Consider the following 22,207-nt stretch of genomic DNA (forward strand, 5'->3'; position numbering starts at 1 on the left):
TTTACAGCAATTCGACCATGAAGGCCTGATTCACGCAGTCTGCTAAACAATTGATGTTGAGATGTGCCTGTTACTTGAACTCTGTGAAGCATTTATTTGGGCTGCAATTCCTGAGGCTGTTCAGTCTAATGAACTTATCCTCTGCAGCAGAAGTAACTTTCCTGTGGCGGTCATGAGAGCCAGTTTCATCATAGTGCTTGATGGTTTTTGTGACTGCATTTGAAGAAACTTTCAAAGTTCTTGAAGTGTTCCGGGTTGACTGACCTTCATGTCTTAAAGTAATGATGGACTGTCGTTTCTCTTTCCTCATTTGAGCTGTTCTTGCCATAATATGGACTTGGTCTTTTACCAAATAGGGCTATCTTCTGTATACCCCCCCTACCATGTCACAAAACCACGTATTAGCGCAAACGCATTAAGAAGGAAAGAAATTCCACAAATGAACTTTTAAGGCGGCACCCCTGTTAATTGAAATGCATTCCAGTAAGCTGGTTGAGAGAATGCCAAGTGTGCAAAGCTGTGATCAAAGCAAAGAGTAGCTACTTTGAAGAATATAAAATATATGTTGGTTACTATGATTGCATGTGTTATTTCATAATTTTTATGTCTTCACTATTTTACAATGCAGAACATAGTAAAAATAAAGAACCCTTGAATGAGTAGGTGTGTCCAAACGTTTGACTGGTACTGTATGTTAGAATGTCTCTTTCCTGAGCCTGTTTGTACCTTGTTGCTGGGCAACTGGATTATATAGATAGTGTTGCCCTTTTTATATGGTCTTTGTTTGCATAGTTAATACAAATGAAATGTGTGAACTGTACACTGACTAGGATACATTACTTGTTTTCCCAGAGAAAATGGGCAGGCCTCTCCATTGGTCAGGATGTGGAAGGTAAGACTAAAACATGATGGTATTGAACTGTGAGGTGAATGCAGGAAGACAAAGTGCATTCTCTCTCTGAATTCTTCTCATTGATTGCCATTGTATAACTGCTGTCCTATCATTAGCCACCAGATGGGGCGGCAGGTAGCCAAGTGGTTAGAGTATTGGGCCAGTATATGAAAGGTTGCTCGATCAAATCCCGAACTGACAAGGTAAAAAAATTCTGTTGTTCTGCCGCCGAACATGGCCGTTAACCCACTGTTCCTAGGCCGTCATTGTAAATATGAATTTGTTCTGACTAAAAAAAATAAATGGCTAGCTATGGTCTGTAGCTTCAATAAAAGCTTGGTTTTGACGATACAACCCCAACATCTCTCTAACAAAAACCCTGTAACTTAATCATGTTTCACTCTAAAGGTTTTTAGAGATATTTCCCTCTGCCAGAGAAATGCCAATTATCCCATGGTCCTTTGCTGCAGTGATAGAGCTTCAAATGCCACCCCCAGCCTGTTGATTTTAGATTTCTAGGTTGTTTCTCAACATCCATGCTACCATGCTCCGAGCACGCAAATTGGAGCATGGGAGGGTCGGAGTATGAGTTAAAATCAAGTTTTGCGAAACGGAGCATGGAGGACACTTCTCTGATGTACGTATTTTGAATGGAGTAGCCAAGGATATAGAGTTTCTGTATCTCAATTGGCCCAGGTAAAACATTTGGAAATCGGGGCATGAACTCCAAGGTGTCGAAAGTGTTCCACAGGGATGCTGGCCCATGTTGACGCCAATGCTTCCCACTTGACACAACTGTGTGAAACAGGGCTAGCCACCCTGTGGAACATTTTCGACACCTTGTAGAGTCCATGCCCCCGATGAATTAAGGTTGTTCTGTGGTGCAACTCAATATTCGGAAAGTGTTCCTACTGTTTTGTACACTCAGTGTAAGCATGACACAAATACCCACTGTAGTGTGCGTAGTCTGTTAGCCACGAACAATTAGCAGCTAGCTACCCATAAAGAATGGACATCTACCTTGCACAACATTTAGTTTTAGGTCATTTTTACCAAGCTGGCTAGCTAGATCATTACGATTCACATATAGTTAGCTGACAATTATGATGGAAAACCTTTTGCTTTGTGTATAACTTGTTTATTCTCTATTGTTGCAATTGTCCTCGCTGGAAGAAGGTTCAGTGAATGGGGAGGTGCAGTGTGAGGTAATACAGTAGGGGCGAGTGTTTTATGCGTTCTCCACCCTCTCGTCCTCACAAGAACGTACTCAAGAGAACGTCTTCTGAGAATGCAATCCGAACGTGTGTATGGAGCACGGTAGTATGTATATTGAGAAACACCCATAGTTTCAGGAGGAGGGGGTTGGTCTGGCCACCCATATAGATGTGATCTATGTGGACGCAGTGAGAGGGTGGTGGAGGGGAAGTGATTGATCGAGCACATGGATCGCTTCAGAGATCGTGGTGGTCTTGAAGCTCGGCCAGGTTATCAAAGCCCTAGCCAGTATACACCCATTGTCTGATAATATCTATAGCGACGATGCTTGCGCTAATAGCCTAAGTCCTATAGCTCTGCCTTACATCCTTCAGAACAGCTCTGCTCTGCGAAGCGCTGGAAGTATGAATGCTCTGACTTGAGCGGAGGCCGCATGGCAGTAAATGGTATACGGCCACTGCGGATGACGGATTGACCACGCAGAGCCTTTTTTATCTTGGTGGTCCAGATCGGTTTAGAACTTTGGCCAACTCCTCTCTGTGTCCGTTCTTTGTCAAGCCAAACATGTATGGATGACAACAACACATGTAGTATGGGACCAGACTAGCTCTGCCTAGGATAACAGCAGTTATCAGCAGTTAACAGTTTGGCTTGACATTAGTTGAAATATGCCCCTCTGAAAGTGTTATTAGCAAAGTGTCACTATGTAAAGACACCCTGATCTGGAATAGAGCTGGTAATTGGCTAATTTGCATAATTACCATACTGCTTAGGTGGCTGTGAACAGATGTTGAAAGAACAGCTAGTTCCTTCATCAAATGCAGCCCTGTGTTGCAGACTGCGCTCTCTCAGGTGTGAGGTCCTGAACAACAGAGGCCTGTTTGAACTCGCTGTAATGTGTTAGTGTGCCGTTCACGTGGTCATTGTATTATTGAACCAAGTGATTCAATATGCATTATCCATTAGAAAACAATGATGCTAAAGGTGTTTGTCCTTGATTAGGTTGTTCATGGAATATGCTGCGAAGTGAATAGCACTATTGAGCAAGGTACTACAAATGAACACCGATCAGACTTTTGACATTGTACTTGAAAATGGAAACGGAGTAAAGGGGTGAAAAGCTACCGGGCTTCTGCTATCTGTTTCCTTTCCATGTAGTGACCAACTACAACTTTGACAAGTCCAAGCAGTGTGTGGGCACCATGATGGTGGAGATTGATTTCCTGCAGAAGAAGAGTGTGGACAGCAGCCAATACGACTCAGACAAGATGGCTGCAGAGTTCATCCAGCACTTCAACAGCCAGGCCTTCAGTACAGGCCAGCAGGTACGGGAACTGTAACCTATAGAAGGACGCTGGGGTGACAGGGTGGGGTTACTTGCGTACCTCTTACAAGACTTTGGTGGTCTTGAGGCTCTTGGTAGAAGTTGCCCTTAGAAACCGATCTAGGATCAGCTTAACCATTGCAATGTGGCAAAACTGACTGTGGATCATTAACATGGGCTGACTTTGTCGTACTCTTGGCTTTAGGTTGAGGGGTAGCATCAAGCGAACTTCTCCTCAAATGATTTAATAGCACAAACATTTTTGTTGTATTCTTCGATTGTGCCAAGTTGCCACGCTTTTGTATTTGTGTTCTGCATGCTGATGACGCTTTACGTTATTCTAACCTTCTAACGTTGTCTACTCTTCCTCTTTTTCTTGATGTCTCTAGCTGGTGTTTAGTTTCTGTGACAAGCTGTTTGGCCTGCTGATAAAAGACATGGAAGCCATGGACCCAAGCATCCTCAAGGGAGAAGCAGGCTCTGGGAAGAAGCACAAGGTATCTAGAGCACCAACCAATCAACCTACCTTAGGACCTCGATTATCACCATTTAGATATACCATTTCTATATGATTAATACACTTGACATTACATAGTAATGTTCATACGCTTGAACTAATCGTCGTTACAGTAGTAATCTAGTTACACTAGCTATACAGTAGTTACAGTAGTAATCTAGTTACACTAGCAATACAGTAGTTACAGTAGTAATCTAGTTATACTTGCTATACAGTAGTTATAGTTTATATAACAAGGTGAAGTCACACCCAAGGTGCTTGGGCACAATTCTCTGTCCACCATCTACTCACTCCTAACTGTCTTCTGTCTCTGTGGTCTATACAGATTGACATTGGCTTGTTGCTGGGAAACAGCCAGGTGGTTTTTGAGAAGGCCGAGAGCTCTTCTCTTACCCTCATTGGTAAGTGTCGTCCCTGGCTCGCTCCGATGCAGAAAACTGGCCATGTGTGACGCTGTCTTGTAATTACATGACTACAGCACATCGATTTAGTCTCAATCCATGACAGTATGTGTAAATCAGGGTCATATATATCTGACAGGTTGATGTGCTCAAATCGTGTTCCTCAGCATAATACAATTTGAATTACTAAGGCTTGAGATTTGTGTAATTTAAAGTAGGTTTGCTTACAAGGCTAAACTAAGTGACATTCGGCCTCAATATACCACACGCTAAACCGCCCTGACTGACTTTATCCATTTGTGGCATGTGCTTCTTCTTACCCAATACCGCCACAAGGTGGCACCCTGTCCACAGTTTGTTGGCCTTTCATCTTGCTCTCAGAAGTTTTGAGTGATAATTCTAGATGGCCCTAGAGAGGAAAGTGCCATTTTTTTTCCAATGTTAAGTACTTTTCTTTATGTCATTGATGGAATATTTAGTTAATACATTAAAAGCTTTACACCGTTCCCCTGTATATGAGCTAAGAGTTGCCACTAGTGCCAGGTTTCAAATCAAATTGTATTTGTCACATGCGCCCGACTTCAACAGGACTTTACCATGAAATGCTTACTTACAAGCCCTTAACCAACAATGCAGTTCAAGAAATAGAGTTAAGAATTTTTTTACTAAATAAAGTTTTAAAAATTAACACAAGAAAATGACATAACAATAACGACGCTATATACAGGGGGGGGTACCGGTACCGAGTCAATGTGCGGGCGTACAGGTTAGTCAAGGTCATTTGTAAAGTGACTATGCATGGATAATAAGCGAGTAGCAGAATTGTAAAAACAAAGGAAGGGGGTCAATGTAAATAGTCCAGGTGGTAATTGTATTAATTGTTCAGCAGTCTTATGCCTTTGGGGTAGAAGCTGTTAAAGAGCCTTGTGGACCTAGACTTGGCTCTCTGGTACCGCTGGCCAGGCGGTAGAAGAAAGAACAGTCTATGACTTGGGTGACTAGAGTCTTTGACAATTTTTTGTCACCGCCTAGTATATAGATCCTGGATGGCAGGAACCTTGGCCCCAGTGATGTACTGGGCCGTACCCACTACCCTCTGTAGTGCCTTACGGTCAGATGCCGAGCAGTTGCCACACCAGGCAGTGATGCAACCGGTCAGGATGCTCTCGATGTTGCAGAACTTTTTAAGGATCTGGGGACCCATGGCATATCTTTTCAGTCTCATGAGGGGGGGGAAAGGTGTTGTCCTGCCCTCTTCCCAACTGTCTTGGTGTGTTTAGACCATGCTAGTTCGTTGATGTGGACACCAAGGAACTTGAAGCTCTCGATCTGCTCCACTGCAGCCCCGTTGATGTTAATGGAGTCCTGTTCGGCCCTCCTTTTCTTATAGTCCACGATCAGCTCCTTTATCTTGCTCACATTGAGGGAGAGGTTGTTGTCCTGGCACCACACTGCGGTGATCAGGCCTACCACTGTTGTGTCGTCAGAAAACTTAATGATGGTGTTGGAGTCGTGCTTGGCCACGCAGTCGTTGAACAGGGAGTACAGGAGGGGACTGAGCACGCACCCCTGAGGGGACCCAGTGTTGAGGATCAGTGTGGCAGATGTTGTTGCCTACCCTTACCACCTCGGAGCGGCCCGTCGAAGTCCAGGATCCAGTTGCAGAGGGAGGTGTTTAGTCCCAGCGTCCTTAGCTAACTGATGAGCTTTGAGGGCACTATGGTGTTGAACGCTGAGCTGTAGTCAATGAACAGCATTCTCACATAGGTGTTCCTTTTTTCCAGGTGGGAAAGGGCAGTGTGGAGTAAGAATGAGATTGCATCATCTGTGAATCTGTTGGGGCGGTATGCGAATTGGAGTGGGTCTAGGGTTTCCATCATGATGGTGTTGATGTGAGCCATGACCAAAATTTCAAAGCCCTTCATGGCTACTGAAGTGAGTGCTACGGGGTGTTAATCATTTAGGCAGGTTACCTTCGCTTTCTTGGCCACAGGGACTATGGTGGTCTGTTTGAAACATATATAGGTATTACAGACTCGGTCAGGGAGAGGAAAATGTCATTGAAGACACTTGCCAGTTGGTCCGTGCATGCTTTTGAGTACATGTCCTGGTAATCCGTCTGAGCCTTGACCAGCCTTTCAACTGTAATTGGCCTTGGATAAAAACATCTGCGAAATCCCATTTTATTATAATAATAATAATAATATATTACATTTTTCCCTCTATGTACAGTGCCTTCGGAAATAATTCAAACCCCTTTCACATGTTGTTACTTTACAGCCTTATTATAAAAGGGATTTAAAAAATTAAAAATCCTCAGCAATCTACACACAATACCCCATAATGACAAAGTGAAAACAGGTTTTTAGAAATGCGGGTAGAGGAACAATGGTGGCCATCTTGATGCATATGTGGACAGCAGACTGTCATAGGGAGAAATTGAATATGTCCGTAAACACTCCAGCCAGCTGGTCTGCACATGTAGTGTTTATTCTGAAATTATTCAGACCCCTTCTCTTTTTCCACATTGTGTTACGTTACAGCCTTATTCTAAAATCGATTTAACAAAAAAATTGTCCTCAATCTGCACAGAATACCCCATAACGACAAAGCGAAAACAGGTTTTCAGAAATTTCTGGAAATGTATTAAAAAGAAAAACATACCTTATTTACATAAGTATTCAGACCCTTTGCTGTGAGACTTGAAATTGACCTAAGGGTGCATCCTGTTTCCATTGATCATCCTTGAGATGTTTGTACAACTTGATTGGAGTCCACCTGTGGTAAATTTAATTGATTTGGACATGATTTGGAAAGGCACACACCTGTCTATTTAAAGTCCCACGGTTGACAGTGGATGTCAGCGCAAAAACCAAGCCACGTGGTCGAAGGCATTGTCCGTAGAGCTCCGAGACAGGATTGTGTTGAGGCACAGATCTGGGGAAGGGTTCCAAAAAATGTCTGCAGCATTAAAGGTCCCCAACAACACAGTGGCCTCCATCATTCTTAAATGGGAGAAAGTTTGGAATCACCAATACTTCCTAGAGCTGGCTACCTGGCCAAACTGAGCAATCTGGGGAGAAGGGCCTTGGTCAGGGAGGTGACCAAGAAACCGATGGTCACTCTGACAGAGCTCCAGAGTTCCTCTGTGGAGATGGGAGAACCTTCCAGAAGAACAACCATTTCTGCATTACTCCACCAATCAGGCCTTTCATGGTAGTGGCCAGACGGAAGCCACTCCTCAGTAAAAGGCACATGACAGCCTGCTTGGTTTGCCAAAAGGCACCTAATGGACTCCCACCATGAGAAACAAGATTCTCTGGTCTGATGAAAACAAGATTGAAATATATTTTTTACATTTATTTAACCTTTATTTAACTAGGCAAGTCAGCAAGTCAAACCCTCCCCTAATCCGGACGATGCTGGGCCAATTGTGCGCCGCCCTATCTCCTGAATGCCAAGCGTCACGTCTGGAGGAAACCTGGCACCATCCGCATGGTGGTGTTAGCATTATGCTGTGGGGATGTTTCTCAGCGGCAGGGACAGGGAGACTTGTCAGGATCGAGGCAAAGATGAATGGAGCTAAGTACAGCGAGATCCTGCTCCAGAGCGCTCAATACCTCAGACTAGGGCTAAGGTTCACCTTTCAACAGGACAACGACCCGAAGCACACAGCCAAGACAACGCAGCAGTGGCTTCAGGACAAGTCTCTGAATGTACTTGAGTGGCCCAGCCAGAGCCCGGACATGAACCCGATCTAACATCTCTGGTTTAGACCTGAAAAAAAGCTGTGCAGCAACGCTCCCCATCCAACCTGACAGAGTTTGAGAAGAAAGGGAGAAACTCCCCAAATACAGGTGTGTCATACCAAAGAAGACTCCAGGCTGTAATTGCTGCCAAAGGTGTTTCGACAAAGTACTGAGTAAAGGGTCTGAATACTTATGTAAATGTGATATCTAAGTTTTTGAAATTAGTTAACATTCATAAAAATAAACTGTTTTTGCGTTGTCATTTTGGGGTTGTGTAGATTGATGAGTTGAAAAAACAATTTAAATCAATTTTAGAATAAGGCTGTAACAAAATGTGGAACAAGTTTAGGGCCTGAATACTTTCAGAATGCACTGTATGTTTGTAATTGTGTCTGTGTCCCCTACAGGGAAGTCTAAGACCAGAGAGTCTCGCCAGTCTATCATCAACCCAGACTGGAACTTTGAGCGCATGGGCATCGGTGGCCTTGACAAAGAGTTCTCCGACATCTTCCGTAGGGCCTTCGCCTCCCGAGTCTTCCCTCCAGACATTGTGGAGCAGATGGGTGAGCTTCTTCTCTATCCTTCTCTCAGTCTCTGGCTCTCTCTCGGTCTCTGCCTCTCTTTTGCGTTCTCTCTTTCGCACTCTTTCTCTCGCTCTTTCACATGCACTGCTTTCCTTCTCTCATTCTTTTTATAGCTCACACTATGTGTATTTGTCTCCCACCACATCCCCCCGGTAACCACTTTTCGAGGTCCCAGGGAGCCTGTGTTCCAGCCTAGCGTTAGACAGACCGAACCATTCGCCACTGTGAGGAGGGGGGGGGCTGCCTGCCAAAACAAATCACTCAATCAGTCTCTGGAAGGAACACCATGACATGAATAAGCCTCTGTGTTCAAATGGCATTGATTCTCAGACCAGTACTGCACATTGTGACAAACACGTCAGACTATTTTCGGGGAAAAGCCTCTAACAAATGGACCCAATGGGAATAATATTATTGGACTGACAATGTAGTAGTGTCAATCTTTTCTCTTTGTTTGACAATACTACTGCACCCTAGACTGAAACTAGTTATTGAAAAATAAATCGTTGTCTGACTCCCACGGTTAGGCCCAAGAGGTCTTCCATCATTGGACAGACAATGCAGTGTCCTCTCAGGAAGCCGCTCTCAGTCGTCAGTGAGTGAGTTATGACACAGGCCCCCCCCCCCCCCCCCCAAAGCGTACACTCGTAAATAGTTGTTTGACATGTCTCAGATTACAATGCTGATTCCCATCGCTAAATGATGGCTCATAGTGAAAGCAAGTTAGGTCTTCTGCACACACGCAAACACACACAAACTCTCACTCTCACACTCCACACTCACACTCTCTCACACACACACACACACACAGAGCCCCAGTCCTATCCTCATGGCGTCCAGTTTGAGAGGAGCTGATACGTCGGGACTTTGGCAGCGAGGCCCTTTATCTACCTCCCCAGAGTCAGATGAACTCATGGATACCATTTTTATGTCTTTGTCCCTAGTATGTCGAAACTTAGTGGTGCAGTGCCTTAAGAAAGCAGTGATACCCTTTGACTTATTCCACATTTTGTTGTTAGTCTGAATTCAAAATCAATTGATTGATTTTTCTCACCTATCCACACACCATAATGACAAAGTGGACACATGTTTGCAAATGTATTAAAAATGAAATTCAGAAATATATCAGTTGAGTCAATACTTTGTAGAAGCAGCGATTTACAGCTTTGAGTCGCCATGGGTATGGCTCTATCAGCTTTGAGTCGCCATGGGTATGGCTCTATCAGCTTTGAGTCGCCATGGGTATGGCTCTATCAGCTTTGAGTCGCCATGGGTATGGCTCTATCAGCTTTGAGTCGCCATGGGTATGGCTCTATCAGCTTTGAGTCGCCATGGGTATGGCTCTATCAGCTTTGAGTCGCCATGGGTATGGCTCTATCAGCTTTGAGTCGCCATGGGTATGGCTCTATCAGCTTTGCACATCTGGTTTTGGGGATTTTCTCCCATTCTTCCTGGCAGACTTTTTTTCAGGCTGTGTTAAGTTATATGGGGAGTAGCGATGATCAGCAATCTTCAAGTCTTTCCACAGATTTTCAATAGGATTCAAATCTGAGCTTTGGCTGGGCCACTCAATGACTTTCATATTCTTGTTCTGAAGCCTTTCCAGCATTGCTTTGGCTGTATGCTTGGGGCCATTGTCTTAGGTCGTTTGCACTCTGAAGCAAGTTCTCTCAAAGGATTTGCCTGTCTTTGGCTCAATTCATTGTTCCCTCTAGCCTTACCAGTCTCCCAGCCCCTGCTGCTGAAGAGCATCCCCATAGCATGATGCTGCCACTACTGCGCTTCAAGGTAGGGGACGGTGTTTTCTCCAAACATGGTACTTTGCATTAAGGCCAAAGAGTTACATTTTTGTCTCATCAGACCACAGAATCTTTTGCCTTATGCTCGGAGTCTTTCACATGCCTTATTTTTCAAACTCCCGTCGTGCCTTTTTTATCTCAGGAGTGGCTTCCGTCTGGCCACTCTCCCATAAAGCCCAGATTGATGACGTGCTGTAGAGACCGTTGTCCTGGCAGGATCTCTCAACTCAGCCAAGAAACTCTGACAGAACTACAGAGTGGTCGTTGGTCACCTCCCTGACCAAGGTCCTTCTTGCCCGGTTGCTTAGATCGGTCGGAAATTGTGTTCCATTTTCCAATGATGGCGACTGCTGTGCTCTTGGAAACTTTCAACACTCTCTAGAAATTGTTTTATACCCTTCCCCAGATATATTCCACCTCGCAATTCTATCTCGGAGATATACGGACAGTTCCTTGGACATCATGGTATATTTATTTAGTATTCAAGGCACACTTAAACCAGCATGGCTACAGCATTCTGCACTGATACGCCAACCCATCTGGGTTTCGCTTACTGGGAAGATCATTTGTTTTTTAACCGGACAATGACCCAAGAACACACCTCCAGGCTGTGTAAGGGCTATTTGACCAAGAAAGAGAGTGATGACCTGGCCGCCACAATTAGGATGAGTTGGACTGCAGAGTGAAGGAAAAGCAGCCAACAAGTGCTCAGCATATGTAGGAACTCCTTCAAAACTGTTGGAAAAGCATTCCTCATGAAGCTGCTTGAGAGAATGCCAAGAGTGTGCAAAGCTGTCATCAAGGCAAAGGGTGGCTACTTTGAAGAATCTGAATTTAACATGTTTTTTGCTTACTACATGATTCCATATGTGTTATTTCATAAAAGTGGTGTCCACAAGTTCATCTGGCTCCGGGGAAGTAGATAAAGGGCTCCATGGCCAAAACAGTGTGCAGGAGTTGGCCCCTGGCTGTGTACAGCTGGATGGTCTAATGAGATGGCGAGCCCTGATAGTCGAGAGGGTGTAATTGGGGAGTGTCAGGGGGGGCAGGTGCTGATGGAGTTGATCCTAGGGGGGATGTGTGTGTGTGTGTGTGTGGCCTCTCTCTCCCTCCATGTCTCCCCACGTTCTCGCAAAGGTCGGGCAGACAGCAAGGGGTCACACACACAAATACTGCAATGCTTTACCTGGAGCCCCTCCTCACTACCCCTAACTGTCTTCCCTTCAGCAGGTCTAAATGGGAGGGCTGACGTTTATCTCTGGCCTCTCAATGAGTGTGGAGCAAATTTCGCTGAACAGTTCCAATAAGCTTCGACAGGACCAACACAGTCTGGTTTTCAATCGAGACCCAACACTGCTCCAAATTGGTTGGGTCCAATAACACGACTTCAGAGTCAACTTGTATTGAATCATAGCAGTAATTGCAGTAAATCTAGGCTTTTTCATCTTGTTTTTCAGCCTCATTTTCCCAAATTGAACCTGTGAAGTTTGAGTACCTTGGGGATTTTTCATACCCGGGTATCTGTGTATGAATCAGAGATGAGATCAGACAATGACGTAAAGGCAAAAGTCACCTCATACAATGCATTGTAGATCTAGCACATGGAAGTGTACTTAGCGTAGAGTGCTACAGTGGCCTAAGGGCTTTTCTCACCAACTGATACGATTGTGACGCACCTAAACCATTCGATTTGATAACATTTCTGACGGCATCCCTCCCCTGCAGGTTGTAAGCATGTGAAGGGCATCCTGTTGTTCGGGCCTCCTGGCTGCGGTAAGACTCTGATGGCCAGGCAGATTGGGAAGATGCTGAACGCCCGCGAGCCCAAGGTGGTCAACGGCCCTGAGATCCTCAACAAGTACGTGGGAGAGTCCGAGGCCAACATCAGGAAGCTGTTCGCCGACGCAGAGGACGAGCAAAAGAGGGTGAGAGGGACACGCATGCATACTCTGTAACATGCATGAAAACTCTAAGAGCCATGCGCACACACACACACACACACACACACACACACACCAGTAAATATACACCCAGTACCTTCATTACTCCTGTGGTTATCAAGCACAACATACCTGATAACAAGTCAATGAAATAGATGTCAGACTAAAAGGATTCCTTACCCCGAGGTCTATATGCAGCCTACGAACCAAAGATAAGCATCACACAAATCCACATAGAGAAGCAAATGTCTTCTGGAGAAGATTGATTTGCCCTTTTTTAAGGAAGCATATTAGTAATAATAACGGTGGTAAAGTCATTGGGTTTCTCCCTACCGGGGGGGGGCAGTTGTGTATTGAACACCCGTAGTGATGACGGTGTGACAGTGACGGCCTCACTCTTCACCACCTAATGAGGTGCTGGGTTATCTCGAACCCTCCCCCTGCCCTCCCTCTCTCACCAAGCCCATAATAAGCCCAGCTCCTCACCTGCTTTAAATGCTACGTCTGGAGACTGACAGGGCCAGAGATGGACGGAAAACCCCCACTCTGCTCTCGCCATCTCTAGTTTTTGGTCACTCACTCACTCACTTACTTTTTCTCTGTTTGGGCAGACTCTGTCCCTCCATGCCATAGCAGAGGGAGGATGAAGAGACTTTGAAAGGTTTTTAGTTTTCACTCGGGTCACACCAAGGAGAATTTAGCCCAGAATAGCCATGGGTGTGAGGGGTTGACATTCTACACTGAACAAAAATATAAACGCAACAATTTCAAATATTTTACAGTTCATACAAGGACATCAGTCAGTTTAAATCAATTCCTTAGGCCCTTATACACTGCTCAAAAAAATAAAGGGAACACAAGTCCATCACACTTCTGTGAAACCAAACTGTTCACTTAGGAAGCAACACTGATTGACAATAAATTTCACATGCTGTTGTGCAAATGGAATAGACAACAGGTGGAAATTATAGGCAATTAGACACTCCCAATAAAGGAGTGGTTCTGCAGGTGGGGACTACAGACCACTTCTCAGTTCCTATGCTTCCTGGCTGATGTTTTTGTCACTTTTGAATGCTGGCGGTGCTTTCACTCTAGTGGTAGTATGAGATGGAGTCTACAACCCACACAAGTGGCTCAGGTAGTGCAGCTCATCCAGGATGGCACATCAATGCGAGCTGTGGCAAGAAGGTTTGCTGTGTCTGTCAGCATAGTGTCCAGAGCATGGAGGCGCTACCAGGAGACAGGCCAGTACATCAGGAGATGTGGAGGAGGCCGTAGGAGGGCAACAACCCAGCAGCAGGACCGCTACCTCCGCCTTTGTGCAAGGAGGAGCAGGAGGAGCACTGCCAGAGCCCTGCAAAATGACCTCCAGCAGGCCAAAAATGTGCATGTGTCTGCTCAAACGTTCAGAAACAGACTCCATGAGGGTGGTATGAGGGCCCGACGTCCACAGGTGGGGGTTGTGCTTGCAGCCCAACACCGTGCAGGACGTTTGGCATTTGCCAGAGAACTCCAATATCTTACTGAGTGTAGGGAGTAGACTAATTGGTCAACTATCGGCAGGAGTAATGGGTTCTTTGCATCCCCTTTTCCAGTGACCAATTGAATATGTATCTCAGTGGAACTGCAATCTGTGGAGCAGCACAGCAAAGCAAAAAATTGTCCATAAGACCATAACCTGTAGATTTACCATCAGGTAATGACTTCAATAGGTTTAACACCTCCTCCACTGACACCGTTTGCAGACTAAAAGAGCAGATCTTATTGCTCATAATATGATCATCAATCTATTGGACAATAGCTTGTTTGGAAGAATGTATGTTTACATTGTTGCTCAGTAAATTAATTTTCTTTGTAAAAAAATAAATAAAAATAAGTTCCATACCTTAGAATCATTTTTACAATCAATAAAAGCATTGTTGTAAAATAACTTTTTTCTTTCGATTCAATTTAACTGCATAATTACGTAATGTTCTATGATTCTGTTCATCAATTTCTCATTTTGACTTGGCTGCTAAGACTTTTGCCATATTTCTTTGAGAAAAAGCCTCATCATCAATCCATGGAGATGGACGAGCACCAACTGTACTCTTTCTTATAGGGGCATGATGGTCCATTACCTCAGTGAGCAAATCAATAAAACATTCTGTAACGTGATTTAAATCATCCTCTAGAGAAATCAGCTCCCAGGGTACAGCAGCCAAATCATTTAGAAATAGCTCATGATGAAACGTTTTAACATTTCTCGCCACACTCGTCAAACATTTCTTTGGGACCTTGGTGTTCATGGTTATGGTCACAATATTATGGTCTGTCCAGCCCACTGGCATTGATCTGGCTTTTAAGCATTGCAATGGTATATGACAGAAAATCAGATCAATGCATGTGTCTGAACGATGACCCAACGTAATTGATGATCTAGTAGTATCATTAACCATTTGTTTCAAACCACAGTTCTTGGCATATATCATCAATTTTGTTCTATTCAAATTATTGTGATCCTTCCAATTTATATTAAAATCACCCAAGATAAATACATCTCTGTTGCCTGGTCAACCCCAGTACATAAGTTATCCAGATAGGACACCTTAGAGCTAGGAGGTCTATACACACATCCTACCAATATGGGTGCCTGGTGAGGCAGATGTACCTGAGCCCGTAGTGCCTCTACTTGACATACATGAAGGTCATCCCTTCTCTTTAAAGGTATATGATTCTGAATGTACAGTGCTCCACCCCCACCATTCCTGTCTCTTCTCAGTAGACTATATCCTTGAATGTTCATTTGCCCATCATTTACAGATGCATCTAAATGTGTTTCGGTCAAAGCTAAAATATGAATATTAATTATGTTGACCAAGTTAAAGACTTCATGTATTTTGTCAGGAAGGCTACATACATTAACCTGAGCCATATGCAACCCTTATCAAGATAAGATCAGTAGAGCATGTATTTGTTATATTTGAAGTTGTCATGATGCACTACAACACACAAACTCAAATTTGAACATTAAATTCAAATAGCCAGGGAGTTACTCCAGAGTCCTGATACAATTGCCCATTGATGTAAAGTTTATCCATCACCATGGAGACCTGTTGATTCAGGCAATGCTTTTCCTTCATGATGAGATTTTTTTTTTTTCCTTTCATTGATCTTGGTGGGGAAGTGATCATTCATTCCAACATCAGTGTTTCTGACTTCTCTGCCTATGTTCTTTGTCATTTCCTTTTGCTTAAATTTGTCAAAACATGCAATAATAGCCTGTGGCCTAGCTCATGAAACATGGGACCAACACTTTACATGTTGCGTTTATATTTTCGTTCAGTGTAGATACTAACCCTATGTAGCGCTGCGTTAACTTTGTGAGGCCATTGGTATCCTCCTCCATCATTCACCCATATCTCTCCCCCAATAGCTGGGCGCCAACAGTGGGCTGCACATCATCATCTTTGACGAGATTGACGCCATCTGTAAGCAGCGTGGCAGCATGGCGGGCAGCACGGGCGTCCACGACACAGTGGTCAACCAACTGCTGTCCAAGATAGACGGAGTGGAGCAGCTCAACAATATATTGGTCATAGGTACACACACACACACACACACAGACCTTCTGCAGGACTGCCAACGGAGTATAATTATTTTTGCTGGGGTGTTGCCCACGAGCGGTCTTTCAATCACCCGCGAGCGACTGCTCTTTTCAGATCAGAGCTTAAGTCGCACATTTGTTGATGTTCTTAGCTAGTTGGCGCGTTATTAGCCAAATTATAGATACGTATAGGCCAGCAATGGGGAGTTGCTGCTTCCTTCAAGAGGACTGAACTTGTAGGTTACATTTCAAGCTGGTTTTGAAAAGCCAGTCAGGTAAAACGCTTATGTTTTAAAGGGGCAGTGTTGTATTTTGAGACAGGCTTGAATATGCCAATAGGCAGAGGGGTAAAGCCTACATTGTCTCTGTATGGTAATGATAATTAGTTAATGATAATTAAAGTGGTTTCTTGTGTCGTACTATACAATGCAATTTACAGTCACCTATTTGGCCTATGGTGTTACAGACCAAGTAAAGTTAATGTCAAGCCCTTCATGTAAAAAAAATTAAAACATTGTTAAAAGTCCCATGCAGTGTCGGCCTGCATTGAACACCACCTGTAGGCTACATCATAGAAATCAAAAGCCACTTCCATGTGAAAATGTTCTGGGATTTGTTCCGTTTGGTTTTGCTGGTAGGTTTACATTATGCTCAAATGCTGCCGTCTGAAACTGTAATGGTACAGCCTCAGTGTGCACTGTAAACGTGCGCCAGAAGTTGCACAAAATTCTCAACGTTCAAGTTTCCACTCACAAGACTCAAAATTTGCTCAGCGGCCCAAAATATTTGAGGGAACATTGACACACGCATACTTTTCTGATTGACTGACAGGTCAAATTGTGGTCTGAGAAGATCATTTGGGCGCTGCCTTTCTCGTCCTCCCTCTCTTCTACCTCTATCTCTCCATCTGTGCCTCACTCAGGAATGACCAACAGGCCTGACCTGATAGACGAGGCCTTGTTGAGACCAGGCAGGTTGGAGGTCAAAATGGAGATCGGTAAGAAACACCACAAAGAATCCACTCTAACCAATGGCCTTGCTTAATTTCTTTTAGGTTAATATATTCAGGTCTTAGGTAGTTTATTTCCTTCTGTGAAGGACATTGTTATTCATAGATGTTGCACCCTTTACATGACAAACACCCAGGTATTTCTACTTCTCCAGTTCTGTCCCCTGTGCAGTATGTAGTGACATGGTGACTGCAGCAGATTAACATACAGGATATACAGAAGATGTTTCCCTTCTCTATTCCTCCCCTCAGGTTTGCCTGATGAGAAGGGGCGTGTCCAGATCCTCAACATCCACACGGCCAAGATGCGTCAGTTCCACCTGCTGGGCGGCGACGTGGACGTCAGCGAGCTGGCCGCCGAGACCAAGAACTACAGTGGAGCCGAGCTGGAGGGGCTGGTCAGAGCTGCCCAGTCCACCGCCATGAACCGACACATCAAGGTCACTATCACACACAGGCGGACATTTTTATTAGTCTATGCACTCGGGGGGGGGGGGGGGGGGACTTATCCTCAACATTAACTCTACAACCGACAGTCGTTGTGTGTCAAGGGGCTGTAGGTCCCTTAGGTATTGTGCAATTAGTCATAAGACAATGTGCTCCTTCAGAGTGGAAATGTCTGACAACTCTCGTCTGGGAGGAAGAGAACGAGTGACTAGGACAGAGAGAGGGAGGGACTGCTCCAGCCATTCCTCTTGTGTAAGCCCTCTGTCCATGTTATCGCCCTCCAAAAGATGCCAAGAGTGTGGCGAGCTGCAGACCACTTAACAGACTTTACTTGGCCGTGCGTGTGTGTGTGTGAGTGAGACAGACTCTCCTCACCTGATAAAGCACTTAGGGCAGACACACTCCTGGACTCTCTAAGCCTCGCTTCCACAGACACACGATTTCACACTAACGGTACCCACTTCACAGTGGGCTGAACAACAGTGTTTCAGTTGATTGAGTCGACCGGGGAGGTGGAATGTTGTAAACTTTTCACTTGACCAAGCTAGATCAGTGACACCTGGAAGTCCAAACCATCACGTCAGCATTATTACAGGACAAAATAAAGCTCGGTACTATACTGTGAGTGGTTTGCTGGAACAGCGTTAACTTATGTGGGGTCATTTTGTCGACACTCCTCGACATCACAGTGCCATAAATCTTCTAGGATCAGGGATGAAGTTAGTGGCTAGTTAGTCGAACAGTTTGTTGATAGTTAGTTGAACATCTATTAACCGTCTGTATTGGATCGTCCTAATGACATGTCCCCCTTGTCCTCTGTCCCCCTGCAGGCCAGTGCCACGGTGGAGGTGGATCTAGAGAAGGCTGAAAATCTGCAGGTCCACAGAGATGACTTCCTGGCCTCGCTGGACAACGACATCAAACCTGTGAGTAGATCCCCTTCCTCCTGCCATCTCTTTATCATTCTCCATCCTGCTCTCTCTTTACCATTGCCTACATCCAAGAGTCCGCTTTCCAACGTTTGGGTAGACTTTCAACAATCCTATCATCACATCGAGTAGATGGCAATGTCCATTTTCTACTATATGCAGGAAATTGGCCAATAAATCTTGGATAGCATTTTGAGTTGTTTCTAAGAAGCAATTTGAATGATTTAATGGGTCTGATGCTCTCTCTTTCCGTCCACCTATGTCCCTCTCTCTCTCTCTCGCCCCTCTGGCCAGGCATTTGGTACTAACTCCGAGGACTATGCCAGCTACATCATGAACGGCATCATTAAGTGGGGCGACCCGGTGACAGCCGTGCTGGATGACGGGGAGCTGCTGGTGCAGCAGACCAAGAACAGCGACCGCACACCACTGGTGTCTGTGCTACTGGAAGGTAAGACACACGCACTCAAATACACTAACGTGTATATTTTAGTCAGTTAGCAGATGCTCTTATCCTGAGCGACTTACAGTCCGTTCGTTTTAAGGTAGCTAGTTACGTCCACCACAAGTCATATTAATAATGTTATTTCATTTTTAGAGCACATTTCCCAATTAAGCAATTAAGTGAAACGTACCTCAACAAAGCAGATATCAGCGAATTCCGTGCTATTAAGAAAATGCTGGGGTTAGTGCAATACACACAAAAAGATGAGCAAGGACACAAACAACTTTTACTATTTTAATTTCCTTTGGTACAAATAAAATACCATCACATTTTATTTGTCACATGCGCCGAATACAACCATACAGTGAAATGCTTACTTACAAGCCCTTAACCAACAATGCAGTTTTAAGAAAAACAAGTGATAAGTAAAAACATATATTTTTTTTAAAGTAACAAATAATTGAAGAGCAGCAGTAAAATAACAATAGCGAGGCTATATACAGGGGGTACCGGTTCAGAGTCTAGGTAATATGTACATGTAGGTAGATTTAAAGTGACTATGCATAGATAATAAACAGAGTAGCAGAAGTGTAAAAGGGGGGAGGGGCAATGCAAATAGTCTGTGTAGCCATTTGATTAGCTGTTGAGAAGCCTTTTGGACCTAGACTTGGCCCTCTGGTTCCGCTTGCCGTGCGGTAGCAGAGAGAACAGTCTATGACTAGGGTGGCTGGAGTCTTGGACAATTTTTTAGGGCCTTCCTCTGACACCGCCTGGTATAGAGTTCCTAGATGGCAGGAAGCCTGGGGCCATCCACATTACCCTCTGTAGTGCCTCGCGGTCGGAGGCCGAGCAGTTGCCATACCAGGCAGTGATGCAACCATGCTCTCCATGGTGCAGCTGTAGAACTTTTTGTCAGTGAAGACACTTGCCAGTTGGTTAGCGCATGCTCGGAGTACACCTCCTTGTAATCTGTCTGACCCTGCGGCCTTGTGAATGTTGACCCGTTTAAAGGTCTTACTCACGTCGGGTATAGGGAGTATGGGTTTTTAAATGTTATGCTCCCTCACCTAGGTCCCCCCAACAGTGGAAAGACGGCTCTGGCAGCTAAGATCTCAGAGGAATCCCAGTTCCCCTTTATAAAGATCTGCTCTCCAGACAAGATGATTGGCCACTCTGAGATCGCTAAGTGCCAGGCCATCAAGAAGGTGAGGAAAGGGATACACACACACACACACACACACACACTGTGTCAGTACCTGTGTCTTCACCACCCTTAACCCTCTTTGTTCCAGATATTTGAAGATGCCTATAAGTCCCAGCTGAGCTGTGTAGTGGTAGATGACATTGAGCGCTTGCTGGGTAAGGTTCTGCTTGCATTGTGGTAACACCATTCTTCTTTTTTAAGTCTCCTTTTAAGTTCAGGGTTATAACAGAGAACAAAATGCTCATAAAGCTAAAACAGCATTGACCAGCTAAAAACACCATTCTCCTTCTGATAACCCTGCCTTGACCAGCTAAAAACACAATTTTCCTTCTGATAACCCTGCCTTGACCAGCTAAAAACACCATTCTCCTTCTGATAACCCTGCCTTGACCGGCTAAAAACACCATTCTCCTTCTGATAACCCTGCCTTGACCGGCTAAAAACACCATTCTCCTTCTGATAACCCTGCCTTGACCGGCTAAAAACACCATTCTCCTTCTGATAACCCTGCCTTGACCGGCTAATAAAGTGCCATATCTACGTTTATGTATCTACAATACTGTGGCAGGTGTCGAGAGCTGTGTCTAGCTTGAAAGTGTATACGGTTGGTGCTGCTCATTTTAAAATGGTCTTTCATTGAAAATGTAATACAATTATAAATGAAATAGCTAGAGCTTCAATACAAGGGGTTATTGCACGGTTTTTGCAGAGGTTAGAGTGCCTACATTGAAGATGGCCAAATAAAGATCTATAAAGTCAAGTTAGTTATTTGACCACATTTGGCATTTAAATGCTGAAAAACTATATTTAAGCGTACTGATAATGATGTATAATACATTATTACATACATACGCAGCCTAAAATAAATACGGGAGCATTTATGAGTGTCCTTGTTCTCAGACTATGTCCCGATTGGCCCTCGTTTCTCAAACCTGGTCCTTCAAGCTCTGCTGGTCCTCCTCAAGAAACCCCCTCCCAAGGTGAGTGCTCTGTGGGCTGCGGCTCTTCTTGAATGCGTGCGTGTGTTGGTTACTCTTTAGCGTTTGACATTTTCTGTGCTCGTGCTCCGGTTGTTATTTTGGCAGTGGCAGAAAGATGGCAGCAGATCATGCCTATGGTCCCAGTCGTTTCCATGCGGAGTGAATCAAAAAGTGTTTCCTAGCTGTGTGATCGTATATATAGCTTTACCACTGTGCGTGTTTGTCTCCTAAATATAGCCGCCAGGCCTCTATGGCATTTTAGGCGGTAGGGCCCAAGTCTAGGCTACGTTTAGCTGTGAATGTGTTTCATGTGTATGAGAGTGTTTGGTCAGGCTGTTTTGTGCTGGGTGTGAATGGGGAGCTGAGCTGTTTCTCCTGGATGTGCGTATGTAAGGGAGTATATGGCAGTATAGATGTGTTTGTGATAATGTATTGGTCTGGGCAGGCTGTTATGCTTGGTGTGAATGCGAGCCGGGGCTGTTTCTCCAGGGTTGTAAAGCTCCAGGCCCAGCGGGGAGCCCGGGCTAGGGAGGCCTGTCTCGAGGTGGGGGGGGGGAGACAACTGAAGAGAATGGGCTCTGTGAGAGAGCCGGGGGGACCTGGCAGCACCGCCGCCTGTGTGGCACCTCATCTACATGCAGGGAAACACCCCCTCAGCATCATGGGGGGGCAGCCGGCCCATAATCCCCCTCTCTCCCTGACTGAGCGACCAGGGCCTCTGGGGAAAGAAACAGGCCACTTCCCTGATTCAGAGTCAACTAGACTAGAGCAACTAGGTAGATGTGGTCCACCTCTGACAGAGACTGAGCAGAAGCTTTATAAAGCTTTATAAATAGGCACAAGGCTAGGAGTTGACCCCACCTTACCCATACACACGTCCCCATACCCTTTCTCTGTATTTTGATGCTGTGAAGCATGCTGTTTGAGGGTTTTATACACTTCCGCACGTCATTTAAAAAATAAATTAAAAGTTTTACAAGATGGTCCTATCTGTCCCTGAGCTAAATATCCATCTCCATCGTGTGTCTCTGCGTCATGCCCCCCCCCCCTCCCCAACACAGGGCCGTAAGCTGCTGATCATCGGCACCACCAGCAGGAAGGACGTGCTGCAGGAGATGGAGATGCTGGACGCCTTCAGTACCACCATCCACATCCCCAACATCTCTAGAGGAGAGCAGCTGGTCGA

General features: G+C 44.9%; 1 protein-coding gene across 1 annotated transcript in view; it reads left to right on the forward strand.

The window, feature by feature from the left end:
• The window catches only part of LOC115143887 (vesicle-fusing ATPase), a 63,811-nt gene that overhangs the window by 18,851 nt on the left and 22,753 nt on the right, over nt 1-22,207 (forward strand). The window contains exons 4-18 of the mRNA XM_029684331.2: nt 853-892; nt 3,266-3,432; nt 3,821-3,928; nt 4,274-4,349; nt 8,506-8,661; nt 12,207-12,406; nt 15,837-16,002; nt 16,930-17,004; nt 17,269-17,456; nt 18,294-18,389; nt 18,687-18,843; nt 19,909-20,042; nt 20,130-20,196; nt 20,942-21,021; nt 22,083-22,207. The exon at nt 22,083-22,207 is cut by the window's right edge and continues 10 nt beyond it. Of these exons, the coding sequence (XP_029540191.1) occupies nt 853-892; nt 3,266-3,432; nt 3,821-3,928; nt 4,274-4,349; nt 8,506-8,661; nt 12,207-12,406; nt 15,837-16,002; nt 16,930-17,004; nt 17,269-17,456; nt 18,294-18,389; nt 18,687-18,843; nt 19,909-20,042; nt 20,130-20,196; nt 20,942-21,021; nt 22,083-22,207 (1,835 nt within the window). The remainder of the gene's footprint in view (nt 1-852; nt 893-3,265; nt 3,433-3,820; nt 3,929-4,273; nt 4,350-8,505; nt 8,662-12,206; nt 12,407-15,836; nt 16,003-16,929; nt 17,005-17,268; nt 17,457-18,293; nt 18,390-18,686; nt 18,844-19,908; nt 20,043-20,129; nt 20,197-20,941; nt 21,022-22,082) is intronic.

Source organism: Oncorhynchus nerka, linkage group LG16 (genome assembly GCF_034236695.1).
Source record: "Oncorhynchus nerka isolate Pitt River linkage group LG16, Oner_Uvic_2.0, whole genome shotgun sequence".
Lineage (NCBI taxonomy): Eukaryota > Metazoa > Chordata > Actinopteri > Salmoniformes > Salmonidae > Oncorhynchus > Oncorhynchus nerka.